We start from the raw sequence: 25197 nt of genomic DNA, 5'->3' as shown, positions 1-25197 counted from the left end.
ATAAGGAGGGGGGAGGAAGGGGGGGAAGAGGGAGAGGGTGCCTCTCCTTCTGCACCCCCCCTCCTCCTTGAGGGCCTCATCACACCTCGCCGGATCCCTGCACCCGTCCTGCCTCGTCCCTCCACAGCCCCTCCCCCCCGAGCTCCCACAATCCCTCATCCTTCCCGAATCTCCGCTAGGCCATTTCCCTATACTAGCAGCAGCCCCTTCTCTTCGCCAGCGACTTCGCTCGTCTCCCTCCGCCGCGCTCTGTGTATGTATGTGTGGGTGTGCGCGCGAGCGCCTGGCTGAGGGGAAGCCGGCCGGGCACTATTTCTCTTTCCTTCCCCCCCCCTCCCACCTTTCCTGCCCCTTGCGCGTGCGCTGCTGGGTGGGTTTAGCCTGCGTGTGGAATGCTGCGCGCGGCGAGGCGGCGTCGGCGGCAGGATACCATGCGAGCGCTCCCGCCGCCCTCGCTTATAAGAAGCTCCTGGCGAGCGGCGCCATTTTAAGCCTCCCTCTCTCTCTCTCTCTCGCCCGCTCGCTCTCAGTGCTCGGTGGCCGGCGGAGGAGGAGGCGAGGACGGCGAAAGGAGCGCTCGCGGAGGCGCCTGCGTGGCCCGCGCTGCGGCGGTTAGCGAAGGGGGCGAAGGCAGCAGCGGCCGGGGGAGCAGGAGCCGCGAGGAGAGGAGGACCTTGCGCTCTCTCGCCTCACCGCCAGTGTTAGTACCGATTCGGGGCTCCTGACTGTTCCCTCCTCACACGAAACTTGGCCTTGGTCCCAGCACTACTTCTTCTGAAGGGGGGGGGAAGAGTATAATTGTTGCTGGGGGGTGAGGGAGGCTGTATTTTTGCCTCATAAATTGATTGGATTGGTGGGGATAGATACTGTCTTTTAAAAAAGTGAGGGGACGACGACGACAGGGTTTTATTCTCGGGGAGGGGGGGGGGCTCGCGCGTAAAAGAAGGCAGAAAGCAAAGGAGACCCGGAAGGCGTTTCTGCAATTTCGACGTTGCGTTGAGGGGGGCGGGATAGACACCCCCAAGATTTAAAATGGGGGGCACCGTTGGGATCAGGTTGCGGGAATGTTTTCTCTTTGCTTTCTCCCTCCCCCCCCACTTCCTGTGTTAAGGGTGGAGCGCAACTTCTCGGGTTTTTTAACTCGCAGCCTTGGCCGCAAGGTGGGACCTCTTTTCCCTGTCGGCTCGGGTGAGGTAGGGTCCGCGAACCGGGCAAGCAGGCGGCGTGTGCTACGCTTATTTTTATTCGTTATATATTTTGTTCTGGGGCGAGCCTTACACCTCGAGGCGTGTTGTGTGTGTGGGGGGGGGGATCGGGGAGGCGAGAGAGAGAGAAAAGGGGCGAGCGCGCCGTAAGGTCCGAAACGTGCGACAAAAAGCGTCCGGGGGATCGGGAAGGTGGGGAATTCCTGCAGAAGATCCGGCTCGGAGCAAACGGCGGCAGCGGCGTCTCGTGTTGGGCTTGTTCTCCCCGCGGAGGTCGTGGAGCGACTTGCTGGCGGGTTTTCGCCCCCAAGGCTCGGGTTAGGGGATTTGGTGGAGGAAGCGGGTGTTTGGGAAGGTAGAGGGAGAGGGGGGCGAAGTCTCGGGTTTGTTTGGATTGTGTGTAATTAACTCCACCGCCTCGCTGCAGTCAGCAGCACCAGATATCTGTTGCATTGTGGGGTGGGTTTTTGTTTTTTTGGCCTTGCAGGGCAAAGAGGCTCTCTCGATTTGTCGAGCTCTGTGAAAGTGTGGTGCGGCTCAGATTCCCGCCGCTTTGGATGCGAGTGAAAAAGCAAGGCGTGTCGGAGATTTTGGGCGGATCGCATAGAAGCTTTTTACAAAACATCTTGGGTGGCACAAGGATCTTTGAGAAGGGTGGAGGCGACCTTGATAAGGAAGGGAAAGTATGCGCTGCTGAATCTGGTGCGGGGGAACGATGAAGGCTGTAGGCTTTACTAAATGTCTGCCCTCGTGAAGATGCTAATTTGCCCTCCGGTTCCTGTTCTTACACGGGGGGGGGGGGGGCTTACTTAACCAAATCCTGACACTGCTAACTGCTGCTGCCATTTTTCTAGATAGCATTAGAAGAGAAAGTTGATACCCTATCTCTTGGAGGTTTGAGAAGAAACAGGCTCAACAATATCTAGAACTTCCAAAACTATTGTACATGCTGGTGTTCTGTTGATTCTAGATGTTTGAGCAGGCATTGCTGCAACATCCTGCATTTTCCTCTTTTTGCCTTCCAAATGCGTACAGTGAAGTGTGTGGTATGAGATGTATGTAGAAAAGTGCTTGCTTTTTAAAAAAAAACAAGCAGTGGGAGCTTAATAGCAGGTAAGCCCAAAATACATGACTGTCTTAAAGTTCCAGTTGGTCCAGGGCATAATAAACTACTGTGAAGCTTTAATGGTGTTTGGCATTTAACTCCATAAACCTCTATGCTTTTAAATATTCCACACAAGTAAACCTAGAGACCTAGTACAATTGGCTGAGCGCCCTCAAAACATGACATACTAGAAAACAAGCTGGGACTTGAGAAGGAAGGTTAAAATGCACATTCATAACATCTCCACTTGGTTTCACAAAGATTTCATATGCCAACCAACTACATCCCTTGGTCTTAAACTAAGTGGCATTATTACTTGTTTTAAGTGTTTCAACAAACTATAATTTCTGTTTCGAATGGAATACAAATCCTATTTAAGAACTGCAACAGAAATGGGGAACTTGTGCCCTCTCCTACAGCTCCCATAATCCCTGATTATTAGCCACTCTGGTTCCTCATCCCTGAACTTCGTATATTATGACAAGACATAGTTTAGAGAATTCTAAAACTGCAGGCATTTTAACTTTGGCACGGAGTAAACTTGTATAAAATTAGATTGTAAATGCAAAGCTTTCACAAGTGTTTGGCATCTAATGCAACTTCTAAACCAGTGGGGGCATGCTTGTATCTTAAATTTGTAACTTGTATCCAGGTATAGAGGACTTCAGACCCTTATGACTGTAGGACATATATTCCAGCTTAATGTTTCTGTTGAAGTTTAAACTTAAAATCTAGCATGTTGTGGAGCATCTCTGCCATCTGATCCAATTCGGGCCAAGCCATAAATGGTGTTAATGTTACAGATGTGAAAATATATACAGTATGAGGGTGCACCTTCAAAATACATAACTGTACCATTGGAAACTAAATCTAGAGTTACTGGTCTAAGGCAAGAGCTTGAACATCTCAAAAATTTAAAGAAGTTATTCTGTGGCAGATAACAAACTTGTAGTGTGAGTGCTTTTGAATGGCTAAAACTGTTCAGCATCTGGGTATTGAGGCTAATATTTTAAGAAGTACGTTCTGAGAGGAATGTCATTGAGGGTGGTACTCTGTGACAACTGTATTGACAGTCATTACCTGTATATAATTTCTGTATACCCTCATTCTTGTACCTCTGCATTAATGTTCCATGAGATCTAATTTGTTTCGGAATGAAAGTTGAGTTGGGATTTTCTTGGCTACCATACTGAATTGCCCCCATTTTTAAAATTTGTATAAGCTTGTTATAAATTGAGCAAATATTAAGTGCCTAGTAACTGTGCCTAAAGACTATAGATGTTGCCATCTACGTTTCTGAAACTTCTAGTCCTCATACAAGCTTCTGTGGTCTAATGTCAACTTTTGATCCGATTTTGTATACTTCAAAAGGAAAAAGGCTGCTTTGCTTCTGTAGAAATAACATATGAAGAAACCACTGCAATTCCATTTGGATACCTTCACTTCATATTGCATAACAAACCTATGTGGGTTTATGCATAACATAAGTGAGCTGTTTCATATGTAAAGTGATTCCTGCATTGGAAAAATGGGGAACTTAGTTTTGGTAAAACCCTAAATGCTGCAAAAATCTTTACCTAAAGAATAATTGTTATTGTTTGTAGTAATTCAGGTGAGAGCAAGCAGTTATGGCACAGCTGGTAAGGTAAAGGGACCCCTGACCATCAGGTCCAGTCGTGTCCGACTCTGGGGTTGCGGCGCTCATCTCGCTCTATAGGCCGAGGGAGCCGGCGTTTGTCCGTAGACAGCTTCCGGGTCATGTGGCCAGCATGACAAAGCTGCTTCTGGCGAACCAGGGCAGCGCACGGAAACGCCGTTTACCTTCCCGCTGGAGCGGTCCCTATTTATCTACTTGCACTTTGACATGCTTTCGAACTGCTAGGTGGGCAGGAGCTGGGACCGAGCAACGGGAGCTCACCTTCTGATCAGCAAGCCCTAGGCTCAGTGGTTTAACCCACAGCGCCACCTGGGTCCCTGGCACAGCTGGTATCTGAATCTAAATTTGCAGCTCTGCCCTGCTCTTTCCAACAGCCAATACTGCATGTACCAAAAGGGTGCCATATGGTACATCTGGCTTACACTTGCTGCTCTTTTCTGGGAGGATTAAAAAGTTAGGTGATGGATTTTAAGTATTAGTGTGTCATTTCAGCTTTTGAAGCAGATTGTGGTTAGCATGGACAAGTTTATAGTGGATGGTAGGATAGCTAGTATGGTGATCAGATGTGTGTACTGCCATGTGAGTATGCTTTCTATAAAGCCATGCTTCCAGGCCTATATATTGAACCTTAATGAATATAGACATTTATACTGTATGGTTGAAAGCTGGGATAGACATTTAGTTAATAGTTGTCAGAGCTTTGCAAACACAATGTTCAAATTACAGATTCTTAAAAATGCTTGGTGTTGGGGGGGAATAATATTGCATATTGGTTCTTAGGCAGGGTAAGTCTTATGAACTAATTCATAACTTAATTGAGAAAGTACAGTACTAGTACTCTATAGGTCAGTAGTTTTTTACACAAGAAATAATATAAATATTTATTTCTTGAAAAAAAGCATGCATAGGTAAGAAACAATTCTGCTTCAAACAACTCTGATCTAAAATACTTGCAAGTTATGGCTTGACAAAATTAAATGAAAGATATTAGGGTGTCAGTAATTTTGTGTAATAATTCTTGGATATTTGTTTCTAACAGGTGTTTACTCTTGGCCGATCCTAGCTTTCTATTGTTAAGTTGAGTTTTAACTTTAAACTTGTCTGCTAGGGTTTGTAACAGAAAAGTACAGCTGTCCTGAGTTTGGATGCCTCATTATAGTTGGTAATTCCATTCCTAAACATCTTACCATAAAGTTGATGCATAGGTAGCTTAACCAGTTGTCAACAATAAATTGGAGATAAAAGCAGAATGGTGCCATTAGAAGTACTTTTATGACAAAGTAATGAATATTTATGACACAAGTTGAGGGATATAATGTTCCACTAAAATGCTCTTGGTGTCTTTAGCAAGTAGTTGCATGTTAAACTGGGATGGTCAGTAATTAAAGGCTGTAGGTGGAACTGTAGTGTAAGAGCTTACTTGGAACAGCAGATTCTGAGTGGAAGACCTAAAAGAGGAAGAGGAGATACTTCATAGAAGTGTTGGCAAATTTAAAGAACTTGCTATTCCAGATTTCCTGTTGGTTTTATAGGAAGATACTAACACATCCACCCATCGTAACTTCAGCCTTGAAACATGTAGAGAGCTATTTCACTACATGTCCATGTGTTGCCAGTTGCATCATACTCTAGTTCTTTGCAGCATGACAGTATTTGTGTATTGTCAGAAACATGCTTGCTGCATGCACATTGAGTTTTGCAGGCATACATAATTTGAGATGGTCTTAAATCAGGTGGGGATCTAAGATAGGAATTATGAGAGTTGGAAATGTATAAGCTTGCTGAAGGCAATCATAAGGGTTTTTTGTGGGGGTGGTCAGGGAATGAGTGTAGCATGTTCTGCCTTACTCATCCAATAATTGATTAGTGATGAGTGTTTAATTAGCAAGAAGTTGGTAGAACTGTAACATGACAAATGCCACGAGTTAGTTCTTAAATAGTGAATTAAAATGTTAGCATATAGACTTCAGAAAGTTATCTGAACAGTGTTTCAAAATAATACAGCAGTGCTAAACATCCAGAAGTTCTCTGGTCTGCATTGCAAAGTACAGGGGAGTTTATGGTCTGCTAGGGAGGCATCATTGGTTATTTCTCCAGTTGGAATAGAAATCTTGATAGATAAAGCATTAACTGGTCTATTGGCTTCATTTAGCATCAAACTGCTTACACTCATGCAGCCACCTTTCCATGAACCGCCGCTTACTGTAGCTGAACTGGCTCTCTAGCCTGTCATAAATTCAATATATCACAGAAAGTTTCTGCAGTAACTAGGCAGACCAAGAACTTAAGTAGCTGTCAACTGCTTAAGAACTTCCCTGGCCAAGATTTTTTTCAACATCCCTGAACTGTATCCAGTTACAGGTAGGTAGCCGTGTTTGTCTGCCATAGTCAAAACAAAATAAAAAATAAAAAAATTCCTTCCAGTAGCACTTAGAGATTGGACTTGGTTTCTTTTCCCCAAGGAGACATGGGCCTAGTTTGCACAATTGGATCGTAACTTAATAAGCATCATGCACCTACACATAAGCATTTCTGTTTCCACTTTGTGAGAACAGGAAAGCAAACCAGGAACCTACAGTTAACCATTGCTTCCCATTGCAGGATCTACTTTTAACATGAAATTTTCTGAAGAAAACCCACAATGAATGTATCCTGCTTTATGAAAAACAAATTTAGAAATGTGCACACTGCATAGTATATATTCCGTCAAGCAAGCCCCTGCCCCAAACTAGGTTTAGCAGCTTTCTTCTTTCACTTAGTTGAGATTCTTATCGGAATATATTAATCTGGGTAAGATAATAACTATTATTATTATTTATACCCCACCCATCTAGCTGGATTTCCCCAGGTTGTGTGTATAGACAGAACTTAAGATGCATCCAACTCACACTCTGACAGTCAAAACTACTATGCTCAAACAGGTTTGCTTGATAGAACTTTGCTACTTAAATGTTAGTGCTGGTATGCACGAATGGCACAACAACAGAAGTAACCATGTGGATGATGTGGAAGTGACCATCTTCTGTAATTTATTACCTGAGGGAAGGCTGGCTAACTTCTGTGGCCTGCTAAAGTTCTTCACCCTGTTATACTGCACTTCCTCTGTAGGAGGAAAACAATTTAGTTGATAACAATAGACAATTTGATATGTCTGTAGAGGAGAAGTTGTCCTTAAGCAATTGGAGTTGAAAATTCTAAACCCAACTTAAGTTTCAGCTAGCATATTCAGACCCTCTGAGCAAATGGTCTGAATGGATACCTGCATGTGAGCACCCTCTCCAGTTGCAATAGTTTCATTTCAAAAAGAGGTTTTATTTCTGGTCATTAAAAAAATACTATGGGTTCTTTTTGTAATTTTAATATTAAAATTTTGGACCTGTTTGGGCTAACAAGTTCCCATATGATGGGTTGGTGGCAGATAGAATTGTGCAGTGTTTCTGTTAGGTTTTGCTCTTTAAACGGTATACACTGCAGAGTTTGTTGAGTGCACTATTGAAGTAAATTAAAATAAAAAGAATGCAAGTAAGGGCATAGTTTGTTACTGTTCACCAGTTTTTCACTTAGGGGAGAGCTAGAAGAGTACAGTACAGCGGAGGCTGCACACAGCTTTTAATAAAAGGGGACGAGAAAATGCAACCTTGAATTCTCAGGAGGATAGAGAAAAGGAGTGTTTAATCATTCTATTTTGCACTCACATAATGTAGTGGAAGCAGTGTGTGTGTGTGTGAGGAACTTCCATTACAAAAACACCTGCAGTTTGCTGTTTAAAACTAAATATTGCTTCAACTGAAGCTCTAGCCTGGGAGAAGGAAAACTAATATTCCCAGTGCAAGTTAATTGTCAGGAAAGGACCCTTATTTTGGTTCTTCAGAATGTATTCAGTAAATATTTATTACTCCTACAACAGGAAAATTCTTTGTTAAGTTACATGTAAGTGGGGGGGGGGGGATGAAACCTACTCCTACACTATTATTCCAATATTGCAAGTTTAAACATGGTGATGTTGAGGCTAGATAAACTTGCTTTCTTTGTTGTTTTAACTTTGAAGCAGTGTAATAGAAATTAGTGAGTCACTGGAGTAATAGTAAACTTTCACCTGCATATGATAGTAACTGAATGTGTAGTAACATTTCTTTCACTTCTCCAAATGGCAGAACAAATTTTCACTGAGTTCTCGGAGCTTTTAAGTTTCAAGATTCAACACAGAGCAACACTGCATAGTGTTGAAAGAATTATGGATTTTTTTCTAAAGCTTTTTTATATGGCACATAATTCTATTTTCAGAGAGTGAAGAAAAGGATTCTGGTGCAGTACCTCAGTCAGATGTATAAACCATGTCGGTCTGTGAACATTTGAAAAACACCTGTTTAGAGTAAGATACTCTGCTGATTCACTGACATAAGCATCATGCCGTCTTTCTTCCCTGCTAGTATTGGGTAGACCAGCCTAAGAACAGGTCTGTTATTTTCACAGACCTTGTAAACAAGTATAAATAAAGACGTTAAAATAAAGTAATAGAAGTACTAGTATTATTGAATGCCTTTTATATTGAGCTGCTTGTGAAGATTGTTTGGAAACTGCAGCTGGAACAGAATTCAGTGGTCAGGTTGCTAACTGGGGCAAGGTGGTTTCAGCACAATCCTGGCCCAGAACAAAGTTGATTTTGATATATTAAGTCCTGCGTGTCTCAGGATCCCAATACATCATGGACTGCCTCTCCCCATATGGGCCAACCTGGACACTGATCATCCGAGACCCTCCTTTGTCTGTCTCCTCCATGGGAGACCTGGAAGGTCGCAACACAAGAACAGGCCTTTTCAGTGGTGACTCCCGCTTGTGAAATGCTCTCTCCTAGAAGGCTTGCCTGGTGCCATCATACATATCTTGTGTACATTTACAGAGCAACCCATACTGTTCCAAGTGTGATTGTACTAGTAGCATGCTTTGGGATGGACTAGAAGCCAGAATCCTGTCCCATGCTAGCAGTGCTAGAGGGTAGTTTTTTTTTTTACCTGTACTTGCACTGCATTTTGTGCCAGGTTGATACTGAGCCTGAAAAGAGGCTTTTAAATAGCACATGCCTGTTAGAATTTGCACCAGATGGGCAAGTTTTAAAGATACTGCTTTTTATGTCAAATAACAAACACAGACAAGTGGGCTGTAACTTGTAAGGCTGTACATATAAGCAGCTGCTTAATTAGTGGATTTGTAATAGAAATGCAATATGTAGGGTTATTTGCGCGTAGGATAGAAGTTCAAAATTTGAGTCTGCTGTAGATGTATTAAACCACAATACCACAAACCAGATTTCATTTCCCTTGCACCCCAGAATAGCAGTAGCTATTCTAAAGTGGACAGGGTTGCCAGTGTAGTTTTAATTTTCAAAACAGACATGTAAGCGAAAAAACCTGTTTGTTGTAACAGGTTTCTCTGCCTTTGCCCCAGGAAATGGTTAAATAATAAAATTGTTATATTCTTAAAAATATGGTTGTCTTAATTTTATGTTGACTCCTGAATTGAGAGTATTTCCAGAGCATATTTTGTATACTGCCTAGAGGTTTTTAAAATCAAGTGGTATATAAATTTTGTTTAATAAAACAATAAAATAGAGTTGGTGTAGTGTAACGGATAAAGAGACAGTTGTGAATTTGATAAGTTCCCACTTCTAAGTTGTCATCTTGCCTCTGTTATGAACTCGCTAGGTGGCCTTAAGCAAACTGCTCTCTCTGCCTCAGTCCTAATCTTACATGGAGGGAAATACTGATGATATGCATTGTGAATTGAACACTTGAGCACTCTACAGAAGTTTGTTATTTGATGCTACTCGTATTGCTTCTTCCATTAGTATTTTATAATTGCCTCTCCTTTGGTGAAGCTGTGTAAACATATGCTTCCATTGATATTATGGGTTGTGCTAAGAACCCAAAAGTGCACTTAGGCACAAGTTTTTAGATAATCTGGTTGATAGGTGAAGTTTGTTAGGCTTGTAGAACAAATTCATCTGCTCATCTGCAAAAATGTTTTCCAGCAAAATTTAGGAAATCTGTGCTCTACTCTTAAGAAAATAAGGTTGGCAGTATAACCCAGGCTCTTTCTCTATTTGTGTGGGTCTGTGTGTACACACACACACGAGCATTAAGTCTTTAATTAAGAACTTAATAGCTTGCAAAACGCTACTCAGAAAGGGGTCTGCATATTGAACTGGCTGGTGTCCAAACCTTCTGTCCATACGAAGAATGGGAGATTGCTGTAGTGAGTCCAATATTATCTGCATTAAAACACACTAAAAAACAAACCTTGCAGTACTGCTGTGTGCACTGGTTCTTTGACGCAAGTTGCTCTGCCTGTATGTCTTGTCTGGTAAAGCTTCATTAGACAGCTTGTGTTCCATTATATGCTATCTGATAGGGATTTCATTAATCAACTATCTTGGGTTAAGAACCTGAAAGGTGCTAATATGAGCAGATTCCAGCAACTGTTGTAACAGCATAAAAAGATTTGTTGAAGCTATGACTCCCACATTAGAGAGTAGCATCCTTCTTGCTGTAAAGTGGATACAGGTAAAAGAAATGTAATTTAATTAATATATTTTCATGCATTGGGTTGTCAACATGGTGCCCAAGGCACACATGTTCCCAAAGGATTTCCCTTCCCTGCTGAAACTAAGCTTTATTACAGCCAGTAGAATAGGTTGTGTCATGTACTTGGTTGCTGTGTGTGTGGTGCCCTTGACAGTTTCTGCATTTTGCAGATGTGCCCTTGGGCCCTAAAAGGTTGGCTGCTCCTGCATTAGAAGTGGTCCTAAATGTAACTGACTGCTTTGCATGGAAAGTGTTTAGGCTACTGCTTCAGGATAGCTGCCTGATCAACAACAAATTTTGTTGAGTCTTGTTAAAGTACTCTGGGCTCATCAGTTTTGATTCTTTTGGATATGCTATTAAAACTTGTAAACGTTTTATTACTTGAGTTCACAACTAGATTGAAAACAATTTCAATTTTTCTGCTGGAGAGTCTTCTTTATAAGGGAACATTAGAGACGTGCTTTTGTGACTGTAGGTTAGTGAAGTGGTTAATAAGCTGTTCATTGGAACAACTAAATTTCATTGGAGCACATTAGATTTTGAATATGTTGATTTCTGAAGCAAAACATGGATGTACATTCAGTAATAGTAAAACAGAAGGGGAAGAAACCGGTCTTAAAACCTGTTGGCTATGTTAGGGAGGAATGTGTGTCTGTCGTTTCAGAAGGAAGCAAGATCTGTTTTTCTCAGGCAAAGTGTTTTACTCAAGAGGTACCAGAAGGAAATGTTTCAAAATTGATGAATGACTATTATAGATAAAAGAGGATTATTATTTTTTGAGAACAAGTTATAACAGGTAGGATGCGTCCCAATCGCCTTCTCAATCCAGCCCGCGGACGGTCCGGGAATCAGCGTGTTTTTACATGAGTAGAATGTGTCCTTTTATTTAAAACGCATCTCTGGGTTATTTGTGGGGCCTGCCTGGTGTTTTTACATGAGTAGAATGTGTGCTTTTATTTAAAATGTGTCTCTGGGTTATTTGTGGGGCATAGGAATTTGTTCATCCCCCCCCCAATATAGTCCAGCCCACCACATGGTCTGAGGGACGGTCCCCAGCTGAAAAAGGTTGCAGACCCCTGTGTTATAACAATGTATAAAAGCCATAGCAAAAATTGGTAACTGAAGAGGTGGTGTGTAGGGAGAAAGGATAGATTTATTTTGAAATTATCTGTTGGAACCATACATGCAATTCTATAACGTATACAAAATTATTTTGTACTAACGTTACTTGCACATCTGGGGAGGGGGCTGAAATAGTCAAAGACTGGAGCCTTAGAAAAACAGATGGATATTCATGCTAAGGAAATATGATTCCCAGACAAAGCAAAACTTTTGCAAACTTGTCTAAACCTATGGCAGAAATAATATCTGCATGATAGAACCAGATTTTAAATTCCTTTGAAACAGCTCTGTATTCAAAGTTGTATTCATAGCAGTGATTTTGCACAGTGCACAGGACATCTCCAGAGTATCTATGTAGACTTACAGGATAGCTGCAGTTCACCTTGACTTGAACTACCAGACAGTTCCGTGAAGGTGTGTTACACTATTAAACCACCGTTCTAGCAATGCTCAGAGGATGCCTTATTGGCTGTGTGAATACATCCATTATATTTCATTAACCTTGTTGGTTGGCATCCTGAAGGGTGAGCACTGAAGAAGCCAAATATAAGTAGGTCTGACCACTTCCTTCCAGATACCAGGTTTCCACACTTAATGAGGCAATGAGGGATTTCTTTTGGAGGGATTTCTACCCAGCACAACAGATTAGGAAAAGAATTGTTTAGCATTTAATTGCAAGCTTGCAGAACTAGTTATGCAGCACGTAAACTAGTATGCTTCATATGAAGCAGGAAAGACTACATAGCAAATTCACCAACAAGAAAATATTCAACTCTAAAAATAAAGGCTGGAGTTGTACAGGTACCGTAACTCTCAACTTATGTGCATTTTAATTTGTGCTCATTCAGCTTTATGTGCTTTGCTTAACAAAATTAAAAGGGGTTGGCATCCAGGAAGAAAAACTTTGGCAATCCCACCCACCACTGAACCCAGTGTGTTTTGACCATGCACAGTTTTGGCCTTACCTGCTATTCCTGGAATGTAACCCCTGCATAAGTTGAGAGTCACCAGTATTCTAGCCGATCATATTTAATGGTTGCATCTCCAGAAATCTCACTACTTTGGCTCCTGTTTATATGCCATACTTCCACAAATGCCAGTAGTTTTGCAAAAGGGATTGCAGGTGATAGTCTTAAATTGGTATGTTTGGGAGGGAAGGCAGCAAACAGAAGAAACACTATTTGGCCCTTTCATCCAGGACAAAGTTGAGGGCTTTCCAGTATCTTGCTGGAAAGCCATGTTGGTAAGTGTATATCCCACATGTATTGGAGTATATAGGCTTAAGCCTCTTGTGATCTTTATCACTGGCTCTTGTCAGTTACTACTCAATTCAGAGCTGGGGAATCTTTTCCACCCTGTACCAGATTGCCTTCTGGTCAGCATGTGCAATAAGCACAGATTTTACCTTTTTACAGTAGGCTAGTTTATACACATCATTCTATCCAGACTAGAGATGTAAAATTTCCAGATATTTTGAGGTTGGTGGGCCAGGGTGTGTGTATGCTTTTCTAACTTTTTGGGGGGAGGGGAGAGGGAATTGGAAAAAATATATAAGTTTTTATTACAGCTTATCTTATAAGGAAGTTAGCATCTCTGCTTTTGCTAGTTTATGAGGAGCAGGCAAAGTAACAATAGAAACAGGAGCCATCAACATTACAGTAAAACAAATCATTATTTTGAAAATTATCATGTCTCCTCCAGTTCTCCCACAGTGTGAAGCAAACATAAAACACCCATTTCCATAAAAATAGGGGGGAACAAACTTCAATGAACACCACATGAAATTTAATCAGTCTCCATTTCTAACTTACCACTTTCCATTTGTTCCTTCATATTGCAGTTCTAAAATTGGATTATTTGCTCAGATTAAACTAAGCTAGTCCAGAGGACAGGACAGAAACAGGTCCACTACCTATGTCAACAAGAAGGCCACAAGCAAAGAAGGCAGTGAATCATTCTCCCTTCTCTTGTGACAATGACAGTGCCCTCCAAGAGGCAGAAAGCATCTTGCTCTTACATTTTAGAGGTGTACTTTTTGTGTACAGTTTAGGATTTGTTTCTGCTCTGTGTACAGTAGTACCTCGGGTTAAGAACTTAATTTGTTCTGGACGTCCGTTCTTAACCTGAAGTACCACTTTAGCTAATGGGGCCTCCCGCTGTCGCTGCGCTGCCATCGTGCAATTTCTGTTATCATCCTGGAGCAAAGTTCTTAACCTGAGGTACCACTGTACAGGCATATTACGATCTGATACTGTACACAGACTTGCATAAACATTTTGGGGGCCTAAATAAATGCATGCCTTGTCTTGAAACATAATCCAGTTTTTCTATTTTTCATAAAACAAAAGTCCGTGGGGAAAAGCGTATTTTTTCCTGATATTATATACTGGGCTTCCATGTGTATAATTCAGATGAAGCTTTATTTGAGTTCAAGGAAACACTACCAAGTGCGAAGCAGAGCCCTTGAGGGCTGTGGCTTTGAGTGTGGCATGGGCAGAGTTTTGAGGGCCAGGTAGAGAAGCCAGAAGGGCTACATTTGGTCCCTAGCTGCTCTATTTAAAATATTTTCCCTGACCTAGCAAAGATGCAACTCCTTCATTCAACTTCATAGAAACTAATCTTTAGATCATAGGTCATAGCCTAGCAGTTGCATTGTTCTCAAGGTCACCTTTGAGTTGCTGTCGCAAGGCTTCCATCACCCAATAACATTTGGGCTAAGAGTGTGGCAGTTACTTTCTCTGCTGTAGTTCATTAACAGCAGCTCACAGTTCCCCTGCAAGGAAACACAATCTTCTAACAACAGTGTTAATGTTCACTGCACTTAAATGAGCAATAAGAAGATCCAGATGTGTAGTTTATGCCTGGGTTTGGTTTCCTTTGGAAGGAAGTAGCTGGGTGTGTATTGGTATTGTAATATTTGCATTTATTCCAAATGCTCAAGTTGCGCATAGGTTAAGGCACAGTTTAAACAGCTGAAGTCCACTGTTCCCACATCAAATTTCTTGAGAGGCAGTTCCTAAAACTGCTATTTGCTGACAGGGCCAAGCTCAGAGTATAGGATGGCCTACAAATATTAAATTATGCTAGTTTCTTTAGCAAAGCTATGTCTCATTACTTAGTGGAATCGTACCTTAGATCCTCCTATTGAAACCTAAAGCCAACAAATCTCTTAACTATATGTTTTATTGTATTTTAGGGTCTGAAGTGCAGTAGACCACAGTTCTGGGATCACATCAAGGATCATGGCAACCCAAGGTGTGTCTTTTGTGTAGCTATCAAGTTACTGATGGTTCATTGTGATTGTTTCAACTCTGATCTTGCTGGGTGTGGGCACAAATTCTCAAGACTTAGCAAATAACAGCTCAATGTGTCCAGGGAATTAAGGCTACATAGAGTTGGCCTGTTCTGGTAGTTTCACTGAATTCTGTTTTTAGGTTTACTTTGAACAGAGAGTGATAGAGTTGCAGAACTCTGAACAGAGCAGAAAATGGAAGTCATTTCAAGTACATGCAGGCTTCTGGGTGGGCTTGATACGACTCCAAAATCCCAATCTTTTCTCCCTGCCCAACAGACATTTAGTTAGCTTGTACTTACAGGAAAAGCAATACTGTTCTGTAAATCAAATTTCAGGTTTTTTTTTTTTGTTTCTAGAATTTAATGTGTTCGTAAAACAAAAATAATGAATGGCAAGAAGAGGATCAGTACATATTTTAATGCTTCTGGATCATGGCCAGTAGGCATTAGATGGAAAACTTTTGAATTGTGGGGCTGCAGATAAAAGCTCAGGTGAAGGAGTATGAAAGTACGAGTTTGAAGGGCTTGTTGAAACAAAATAGTGTTTCACTATAGTGACGAAACTAGTGGCGAAACAAACAGCAAGGAAGGGGTAATGTGGACTTCTCTTAAATGGGATTTCCTCAGCTTAAGGCTCTTCCTTGACCAATCACTCTGCTGGTGTGTGATACAGAGAAGAGCCTCTCCAGCAGGTCTTAAATGGGGTGACCATTTAATACATAACGCTGTATTGTTTTAACATTCGTTTGGGAGCCGCCCAGAGTGGCTGGGGAAGCTCAGCCAGATGAGCGGGGTACAAATAATAAATTATTATTATTATTATTATTATTATTATTATTATTATTATTATTACTACTACTTATAAATGCATAGATAACTTGTATTTGTCCAAATCCAGGATTTTGCCAAAATGATGTGTAATGTTGAAGCAAGCTCATTGTTAAACATCTCTTGCAGCTGACTTGATGGAGTTGGACATGGCAATGGAGCCAGATAGAAAAGCAGCTGTCAGCCACTGGCAGCAACAATCATACCTGGATTCTGGTATCCACTCTGGTGCCACAACAACGGCTCCCTCTCTGAGTGGCAAGGGAAACCCTGAAGAGGAAGATGTTGATACAACCCAAGTTCTATATGAGTGGGAACAGGGATTCTCTCAGTCCTTCACTCAGGAACAGGTTGCTGGTAAGTACAGTTTTGTTACCTAAATAACTGCCTACTTCCTTGTCAGTCAAGTTGTTAAAAAATGCTTGCTCCTATTCCAGATATTGATGGACAGTATGCTATGACGAGAGCACAGAGGGTGCGTGCCGCCATGTTCCCAGAAACATTGGACGAAGGCATGCAGATCCCATCAACACAGTTTGATGCTGCTCACCCAACAAATGTGCAACGCCTGGCTGAACCATCCCAGATGTTAAAACATGCTGTGGTTAACTTGATAAACTACCAAGATGATGCAGAACTTGCAACTCGGGCCATCCCAGAACTGACCAAACTGTTAAACGATGAGGACCAGGTAATGTGCATGTAATTATTGGCACATAAATAATGAGTCTTTTTCCGTGAGCACCACAAGGGACACTTGAGTTGGACTGTGCTGTTTCACATTGGAATTGTGCCCCCAACGTTCATAGTTTTCCCTTGTTGAAAGTGTTTGTGACTTTATTATCATACCTTGAAAAGTTCATGAACATCAAAACAAGTAACTTTCAAATGCCTTTTGTAGGTGGTGGTGAACAAGGCTGCAGTTATGGTTCATCAGTTGTCCAAAAAAGAAGCCTCCCGCCATGCTATAATGCGCTCTCCTCAAATGGTTTCTGCCATTGTGCGCACTATGCAGAATACAAATGATGTGGAAACAGCCCGTTGTACTGCAGGTACACTACACAACCTCTCTCATCACCGTGAAGGCTTGCTGGCAATCTTCAAATCAGGAGGCATTCCTGCTCTTGTAAAGATGCTTGGGTATGTAGATCGTTGACATGACACATCTTTCCAAGATCTGTCAGCCTTGGACTGGAGGTTTGCTAACCTAAACTTTCTTCATAGTTCTCCCGTGGATTCTGTGCTCTTCTACGCCATTACTACTCTGCATAATCTTCTCTTGCATCAAGAAGGCGCCAAAATGGCTGTTCGTCTAGCAGGTGGTTTGCAGAAAATGGTTGCCTTGCTCAACAAGACAAATGTTAAGTTTTTGGCCATCACAACAGACTGCCTGCAGATTCTTGCATATGGCAACCAAGAAAGCAAGGTAACTATCAAAACATTTTAAACTGTTTTGAGTATGCAAAGGACAAATAGTACTGTATTTACTCGAATGTAACATGCACCATTTTTGGCCAAATTACGTTGTGAAAATTAGGGTGCGCATTAGATTTGATGGCACATTAGATTTGATTGCAAGCTTGAAAAACACCACTGGCATAACAAATACTTTTTTGGTTTCAAGGTTTTGAAAATTGAGGTGCGCATTAGATTCAACGGTGCATTAGATTCGCATAAATATGGTAGTCTGGGAGCTCAGAAACACCATTAGCAAACAGGAAGAAACACCTTCCATGGTTCTTTTAGTGACCAAGAATCCAATAAGTCTGTGCAGGCAGGCAATGGCACAAATGTCAAAAGAGCCCACATGACATAGTGGTTAGTGTTGGGCTGGGGAAACCCAGTTTCAAATTGTCACTCAGCCATCAAAAGCACTTGGTGACTGGCTGCATCTCCCAAGGGGCACCCACAAAGAAGCCTTCTCTTTAGTAGTGTAACTGGTACATTCATTTTTATCATTTTGGTGTGAGGCCAAGATTCATTTGCTTGGGCATTTTGAAGGTTTTACTGTTAGATGTGGTGTTCTTCCGTAGTTCTTTAATTTTAGCTGCCCCTATTCATGGATTTTTAAATTAAATTTATTGCAAGGTTGGTTGTCCCTCACCCTCGTATCTATATAGATGAAAGGCGGGTTATAAATATTTTAAATAAATAGAGTTACTAGGAGGAAAGGTAGGATATAAATGAAATGAGTAATTACTGCTTTATTTTATTTTTAAAACTTTTTGCAGCTTATCATTCTGGCCAGCGGTGGACCCCAGGCTCTAGTAAACATAATGAGGACCTACACCTATGAGAAACTACTGTGGACCACAAGTAGAGTGCTAAAGGTGCTGTCAGTCTGCTCTAGTAACAAACCGGCAATTGTAGAGGCTGGTAAGTATCTTTTATGGCAAGTATCTTTCACATTTTGTGTTGCCTCTGTGTCAAAGCTTATGGATATGGGAGGTGTTTCAACCCAATTGGAATGCTTTGGGTTTAGACAATTATTGCTAGATAGTACTTTTAACTAAAGTGCCACATATAAGTAAAACAAAAGTTAGATGATGCCATGCCACTTTAAAATGGGTTTCATTTCCCAACTACTGTATAATTAGAGACCTCATGACTTTCTAAACTGGTGGATGGGTTAAAGTGTCTGAATCCTGAAGAGGTATTAAAATTGGAAGTACACTGTGATTCTGGCCACACGTGTGTGTGTGTGTGTGTGTGTGTGAGAGAGAGAGAGAGAGAGAGAGAGAGAGAGAGAGAGAGATAATGTGTCCTCATTCACTATGACTTAAAGTTTAGCTCTGAAATGAAACATGGTTGTCAGAAGAGTTAGATGGTTCAAAAGTGAAGAAAATTCAGAACAGCAATCAGGCACATGTGTGGTACTTTTAAGTTAAAGACTGAATGTCCCATGTAAAGACTTGAGGTTCGAAGAAAGATACATGATGATGTGAAACCTAAAATACTTAACTGTTATTTAGGTGGAATGCAGGCTTTGGGACTACACCTTACAGATCCAAGCCAGCGGCTTGTTCAGAATTGTCTCTGGACTCTTAGAAATCTTTCGGATGCTGCAACTAAGCAGGTAAGGAACAAGAACTAAAAGGTTATCACAAACACCAAAGCTATAAAGTGTCCCAAGTGTCAAGCTAAGTTGATAAGTCACCATGATTAAACGGAGGAGCACGCATGAGCCTGAAACATGCATGTTGATTGCAGTAAACCATGGGTTGAATGTTGCCTGGCCCCTGAATTACAGAGCCATGAGACTAGTATTGAGGTATAGGGATGCTATGCTGATTAACCCAAGATAGTAGCATATTGCAACAACCAATTGTGAGTTGGGGGCATGGAAGAGATGGTCTAAGAAATAACAAATGTTGTGTCCGGGTTAGGAATTCTTACTGCAGACTGAAATGAGTGAGGAATTTGAGGTGCCTGGCTTTCTTCCTCATTTTTACTATGTTTTTATTTAAAATTATATGTTGTCCTTTAATGAACCATATTCCAGGCTAGTGTAAATAAAAAAAATATATATTCTGCCTATGGATATGCAATTACTTTCCCAGGATTGTTTTAAATCAAATGTGGGGAAAATAGAGACAGATGAAGAGAGATGCACTGCTGATTCAGCTAATGCTCTTGCATCATCCTATATTTTGGATGAGCTGTTCATGTTTCTTATTTTTCAAAGTGTCAGTCCTACATGTTAAGCGCTTAAGGGTTCACTTATTCCCGCCTCAATTTTAGCCTTGGAGAGGGTTAGTTATGTGCTAATGAGAATGTGGTAGGTGCAGCTGTGCTTTTATTTCTACCCTTAGTTAGAAAACGAATTGCCATTGGGAAGAATGCTAGTCACCTGGGGAATCCTTTCACATTTAGTTGTGGGCTTGATCAAAAGGGCTTTTTCAGGCCTCCCATAGTTGTACAGGAGGAATAAAGTTCCTGGTAGACAGTTGCTAGGGTGGATCTATCTTGGTCCTTTTCATTGTTCCATAGTAAAAACAAATTAAAGAAATTCCTTCCAGTAGCACCTTAGAGACCAACTAAGTTTGTTCTTGGTATGAGCTTTTGTGTGCATGCATGTGAAGAAGTGTGCATGCACACGAAAGCTCATACCAAGAACAAACTTAGTTGGTCTCTAAGGTGCTACTGGAAGGAATTTCTTCATTTTTTATTTTATTTTCATTGTTGTGTACTTTGCTGAGAAGCCCTGTTAATCTGCGATCAGCCATCCCTTCAAATTTCCTATCTGGATTAATACAATTTACAGATAGGAAGGTGAGATAGTATAAATAGCTGCGTGAACGTGTGTTGTCCCCCCTTTTGGATGGTTTGAAACCGCAGCATGGTGGAAGTGTTGGATTCTCTCTCTCTGACATTGACCAAGGGGTGACTGCGGGGGTAGCCGAGTTTTTGGCAGCAGTGCTTCAAGGAGTACTTTAACAGGAGGAAATTCTAGATTTTACATATACACACACATAATCAGCCTATGAGTTTAATTGCTGTTTCTTTGTGTATATATATTTTAAAGTTCCTGTATGTGATTCTTTCTCTCGCGATTTTTCTTGTAAATGCCTAATAAAGGTTTGATAAGTAAAAATAGCTCTTACAGAAACTTGGCATTAATAAAGGGTCAGGTACAAAGAAGCTGGTGTTAATGCATGCTGTCTTCTTACAGGAAGGTATGGAGGGTCTACTGGGAACCCTTGTGCAGCTATTAGGGTCAGATGACATCAACGTTGTAACCTGTGCAGCTGGTATCCTGTCTAACCTTACTTGCAACAACTACAAGAATAAAATGATGGTGTGCCAAGTGGGTGGCATCGAGGCTCTTGTGCGCACAGTTCTCCGGGCTGGTGACAGGGAAGATATCACCGAGCCAGCTATCTGCGCTCTCCGTCACCTCACTAGTCGGCACCAAGAAGCCGAGATGGCACAGAATGCAGTGCGTCTCCATTATGGACTTCCGGTGGTGGTTAAACTCCTGCATCCGCCGTCTCACTGGCCTCTTATCAAGGTAACAGAATTCAGTATAATCCTGTCTTTGAGGGTGGGAGAGGACGGAGGTTTGTGAGGATGGTGGGAATCCGAAACATTAGTTCCAGTTGGACTTTCAAATGCTGAAGCAAGGTTTTTGAGTTCCTTGCAGGATGTCTTAAACTTTCTAACTGCTTTCCTTGTAATTGCAGGCTACCGTTGGTCTGATCCGCAATCTTGCGCTCTGTCCAGCAAATCATGCTCCATTGCGTGAACAAGGTGCTATTCCAAGACTAGTCCAGCTGCTGGTTAGAGCACATCAAGACACCCAACGCCGTACGTCAATGGGCGGCACACAACAGCAGTTTGTGGTATGTGACTCTTAATGAAGAAGGGCAGAAATAAGTGCAATAGGATCTCCTTTGTCTAACCAAAGCATCAAATAATGCAACTACTTGTCTTGCTTTTCCTGCTATTGTGTTAAAATACTCTAGGCGGCTTACTGCTGAGGCTAATTCTGTAATGGCAGACAGGAAGAACTTACTGGTAGACATCTGTAAGTGTTCACTAAACTTATTGCCATACCTGCTATTCAGGGATGCATTATTCTACTATAAAAGTAGTTTTAACTCTTGAATCTCTGCACTTGCAAAACTTGACCGCTCACTGAAAAAACACTAAATATGCCAATACAGACTAGGTATCAAAGGCATGTTTGTCAGGATTTCTGTAACTTATACCTGTGTAGTAATTACATCTCCCCCCCCTCCCCAAAAAAATCCCTCATGTTTCTCGTGCAGGAGGGTGTTCGTATGGAAGAAATAGTTGAAGGCTGCACTGGAGCCCTTCATATCCTGGCTAGAGATGTCCACAATCGAATTGTAATTAGGGGTCTAAACACCATTCCACTATTTGTGCAGGTAGGTAAAGTTTCTGAGCAAGAGAATACTTGGAAGAGTTGTGATCTTACGGAAGAGTGTGGGAAACAATTTTTAGAAACTGCTCAGTTATTTTCTCGCTGCAGCCTTATCCGAGCACAGTATTGGCAGAGTTTTAGTCAATATACCATATATTTGCATAGAAATAAAAAAAATTGGCATTGTGTGCAGAATTTGGCTTCCTGAGACCTTTTTTTAAAAAGTTGAAAATGTGACGGTATGGTGCCCAAGAGTCTCTAAAACTGAGGAGGGTCTTACTACAATCATGCGCCCACTGCCCAGAAAAATAGGGTCTGGATATTTACCTTTGCTGTCAGGACCACCAAACTGGCTGTAATTTTCCAGAAAAAATAAAAATAAAGGAAGGCATCTGGTCCAATTAGTTGAGCTGTCAGTGGCTTTGGAACCCAGCTTGTACAAGTCAACACACATGCACCGAATTCATGATCTCATCCTAATTAGTGAAAGTTGAATTTCTCACCAGAAAGTAGTGTTTGATTACCTAGAGGCCTGCAGGAACCAAACTTTGGTCAAGGCCTAAGGAAGAGAGGTTTTTCTTGACAATGCTTGTAGTATGTTCTCAAACAACATAACCTACAATATCTGTCCCATTTGATGTTTTCCTTCTAGCTGTTGTATTCCCCTATTGAGAACATCCAGAGAGTGGCTGCAGGTGTACTGTGTGAATTGGCTCAGGACAAAGAAGCAGCGGAGGCCATAGAAGCAGAGGGAGCGACAGCCCCACTGACGGAACTTCTTCATTCTAGGAATGAGGGTGTGGGTAAGTGAAGGAGGAGAGAATTGGACTTGGTGGTTTTTGAATTCCTCTGCTAAAACTCACTTTTCCTTGAACAGCGACATATGCAGCTGCAGTGTTGTTTAGGATGTCCGAAGATAAACCACAAGATTATAAGAAACGGCTTTCGGTCGAACTGACAAGCTCTCTCTTCAGGACTGAACCAATGGCTTGGAATGAGGTCAGTTAAACAGCTAGATACACAGCTAACATTCCTTTAATCATGGAGTTGAAAGGGACCCCGAGGGTCATCTAGTTGAACCCCAGCAATGCAAGAATCCTGCCCCTGGGTGGGTTCGAACCATCAACCTCCTGGTTAACAGCCAGGACGGCTCACCCTTGGCACCATATGCTCGCAAACAATAACATTAAGCTTGGACTTTTGTAGTGTGTTTCGGAGCAGTTTTCAGATAAAAGCCATTAGTTGTGTTCCTAAACTGTTCTGTGGTGTGAGTGAGCCTTTGGATTCCTAAATGCTGTTTGGTGTTGCAAGATCACTAATGGCAAATTTAACGGAAACCATATAATGTTCCTATTAAACACCTGATTGTCGCTTAGACTAGAAGGAAGTCTCCCAATATTAAGGTTTCTATTAGAGAGACTATTGCAGAATAATCAGCCTTGGTATGGCAACTTGGTCTGTTTCGTATGTGCTAGCTACATAGAAAAATAGCTGAAGCTGACTGTTGTGTACTTCTAGCCAAATCAGTGCAGGCATATATAACATTAAGTAACTCTTGGAACCAATTCAAAGATTATGGGTGCTTCTGGAATTAATTTCCTGCCTCTGCTGAGAGACTTAATTCTTTGCATATTCCCTACAGACTGCAGATCTGGGACTTGATATTGGTGCCCAAGGAGAACCTCTTGGCTATCGCCCAGATGGTATGTATCAATTGCAGTAAAACCAAATATACTCAAAATGCCTTTAATAAAGAACTGCAAAACATTAAGATGGTAGCATCTTAACTGAACCTTCGTTATTTGCGCTGTTCCGTGGAACAATGCCACTCAAAACACGTGTTGAGCAGCCTCTGTGTGAGAGCACTTCACCAAGTCATTCTAGATAATTGCCTCATATTCAAATGCTACGAAAGTTCCCGGATGTAAAGCGTTTTTGTATATAAAAATGGGCTGGTTGTCAAAATGTAGATGCATCTGTTTTATGGGCAGGTAAAAGCAAGCTATAAGTGTTTCTAGTTGCATATTTAAAAGTCTGCATTTCAGTTGTGTGCATTGTAATAGTATTGCTGTTCTGGGTTTTCAGCAGTATGCAGACTAATGGCTTGGCTGGAACTTGCTTATGCTTCTGATAGTAGCATGCTACTGACTTGCCATTTTGTCCATACAACTTCCAGGCTAGAAAATGTGACTTCAGTGTGGCTGGGTTATGGAATCTCACCCACTGATGTTTGGAGCTTCTGGTGCACCTAACATGTTAACATGCTTTTCCCCTCCTTCTCCCCTCTGCCATCCTTAACTTTCTTAGATCCTAGCTACCGTTCTTTCCACTCTGGAGGATACGGTCAGGATGCCTTGGGTATGGACCCAATGATGGAACATGACATGGGGGGCCACCACCCTGGTGCTGACTACCCAGTTGATGGGCTGCCAGATCTAGGACATGCCCAGGACCTTATGGATGGGCTGCCTCCAGGTGACAGTAATCAGTTGGCCTGGTTCGATACTGACCTGTAAATCGTCCTTTAGGTAAGAAGCTCCACCTACCTACCAATCTGAGAATTTGGCTGGCAGGGAGGGAACGGCTTTGGGTTGGTTCGTGTTGGTCATAGACGCGTGTTTCAAAATTGCAGTGTCTGCTTTCAACTTGACTCGCGATACGGTCTGCCAGAGTGATTTACTTCAGTGTGTCATGATGCAGTTCTAACCTGAGTAACCATTCCTGTTGTTTAACCCTTATTCATTTTTTTTCCTCCTACACAGCTGTATTGTCTGAATGATCTTGCATTGTGATTGGCCTGTAGAGTTGCTGAGAGGGCTCGAGGGGTGGGCTAGTATCTCAGAAAGTGCCTGACACACTAACCAAGCTGAGTTTCCTATGGGAACAACTGAAGTAAACTTTTTGTTCTGGTCCTTTTGGTCGAGGAGTAACAAATGGATTTGGAGAGTGACTCATGAAACGAAGAATGCACAAGAATGAATATCACAAGATGGAATTTATCAAACTCTAGCCTTGCTTGTTTAAAACTTTTTTTAATTTTTAAATCTCTTGTAATGGTACTGACCTTGCTTGCTTTTACAGTAGTTTTCTTTTTTGCAGTAACTGTAGGGTTTCTAAGTCTCTGTGTTTTTAAGTTATAGTGAACCTGCTACAGCAATTTCTGATTTTTAAGGATCGAGTAATGGTGTAGAACACTAATTCATAATCACTCTAATCGTATTCTGAAAAGTGTAACATTGTGTAGCCTTTTTGTATAAAAATTAGACAAATAGAAATGGTCCAATTAGTTTCCTTTTTAATATGCTTAAAATAAGCAGGTGGATCTATTTCATGTTTTTGATCAAAAACTTATCTGGAGATGTCTGGGTAGGGGCCAGTAAGAACTGTTGTATGGAACCTTGTATTGGACAGTTTACCAGTTGCCTTTTATCCAAAGTTATTGTAGCCTGCTGTGATACAGATGCTTCATGAGAACAGTTATACAAATGGTTCAAAATTAAAGTAAACTTTTAAATTCA

General features: G+C 41.6%; 1 protein-coding gene across 1 annotated transcript; it reads left to right on the top strand.

The window, feature by feature from the left end:
* The first annotated feature begins 596 nt into the window (after positions 1–596).
* Positions 597–25197, top strand: CTNNB1 (catenin beta 1). The gene is made up of 16 exons (XM_033165526.1): positions 597–700; positions 14867–14925; positions 15922–16149; positions 16230–16483; positions 16694–16932; positions 17017–17218; positions 18024–18168; positions 18765–18868; positions 20465–20803; positions 20976–21134; positions 21564–21683; positions 22332–22482; positions 22557–22678; positions 23322–23382; positions 23987–24207; positions 24442–25197. Exons 2-15 carry the CDS (start codon positions 14913–14915, stop codon positions 24193–24195), a joined length of 2346 nt encoding a protein of 781 aa, XP_033021417.1. The 5' UTR covers positions 597–700; positions 14867–14912; the 3' UTR covers positions 24196–24207; positions 24442–25197.

The sequence above is a fragment of the Lacerta agilis genome, chromosome 12 (genome assembly GCF_009819535.1).
Source record: "Lacerta agilis isolate rLacAgi1 chromosome 12, rLacAgi1.pri, whole genome shotgun sequence".
NCBI lineage: Eukaryota > Metazoa > Chordata > Lepidosauria > Squamata > Lacertidae > Lacerta > Lacerta agilis.
The sequence above is the reverse complement of the archived record's forward strand: the minus strand, read 5'-3'. Positions and strand labels throughout refer to the sequence as shown.

Excerpts from the sequence above, each read along its gene's own strand:
- CTNNB1 (XM_033165526.1), top strand. Across the intron at positions 16,484-16,693 it reads TGTTAAACGATGAGGACCAG|GTGGTGGTGAACAAGGCTGC; the intron begins GTAATGTGCATG and ends TGCCTTTTGTAG. Across the intron at positions 17,219-18,023 it reads ATGGCAACCAAGAAAGCAAG|CTTATCATTCTGGCCAGCGG; the intron begins GTAACTATCAAA and ends AACTTTTTGCAG.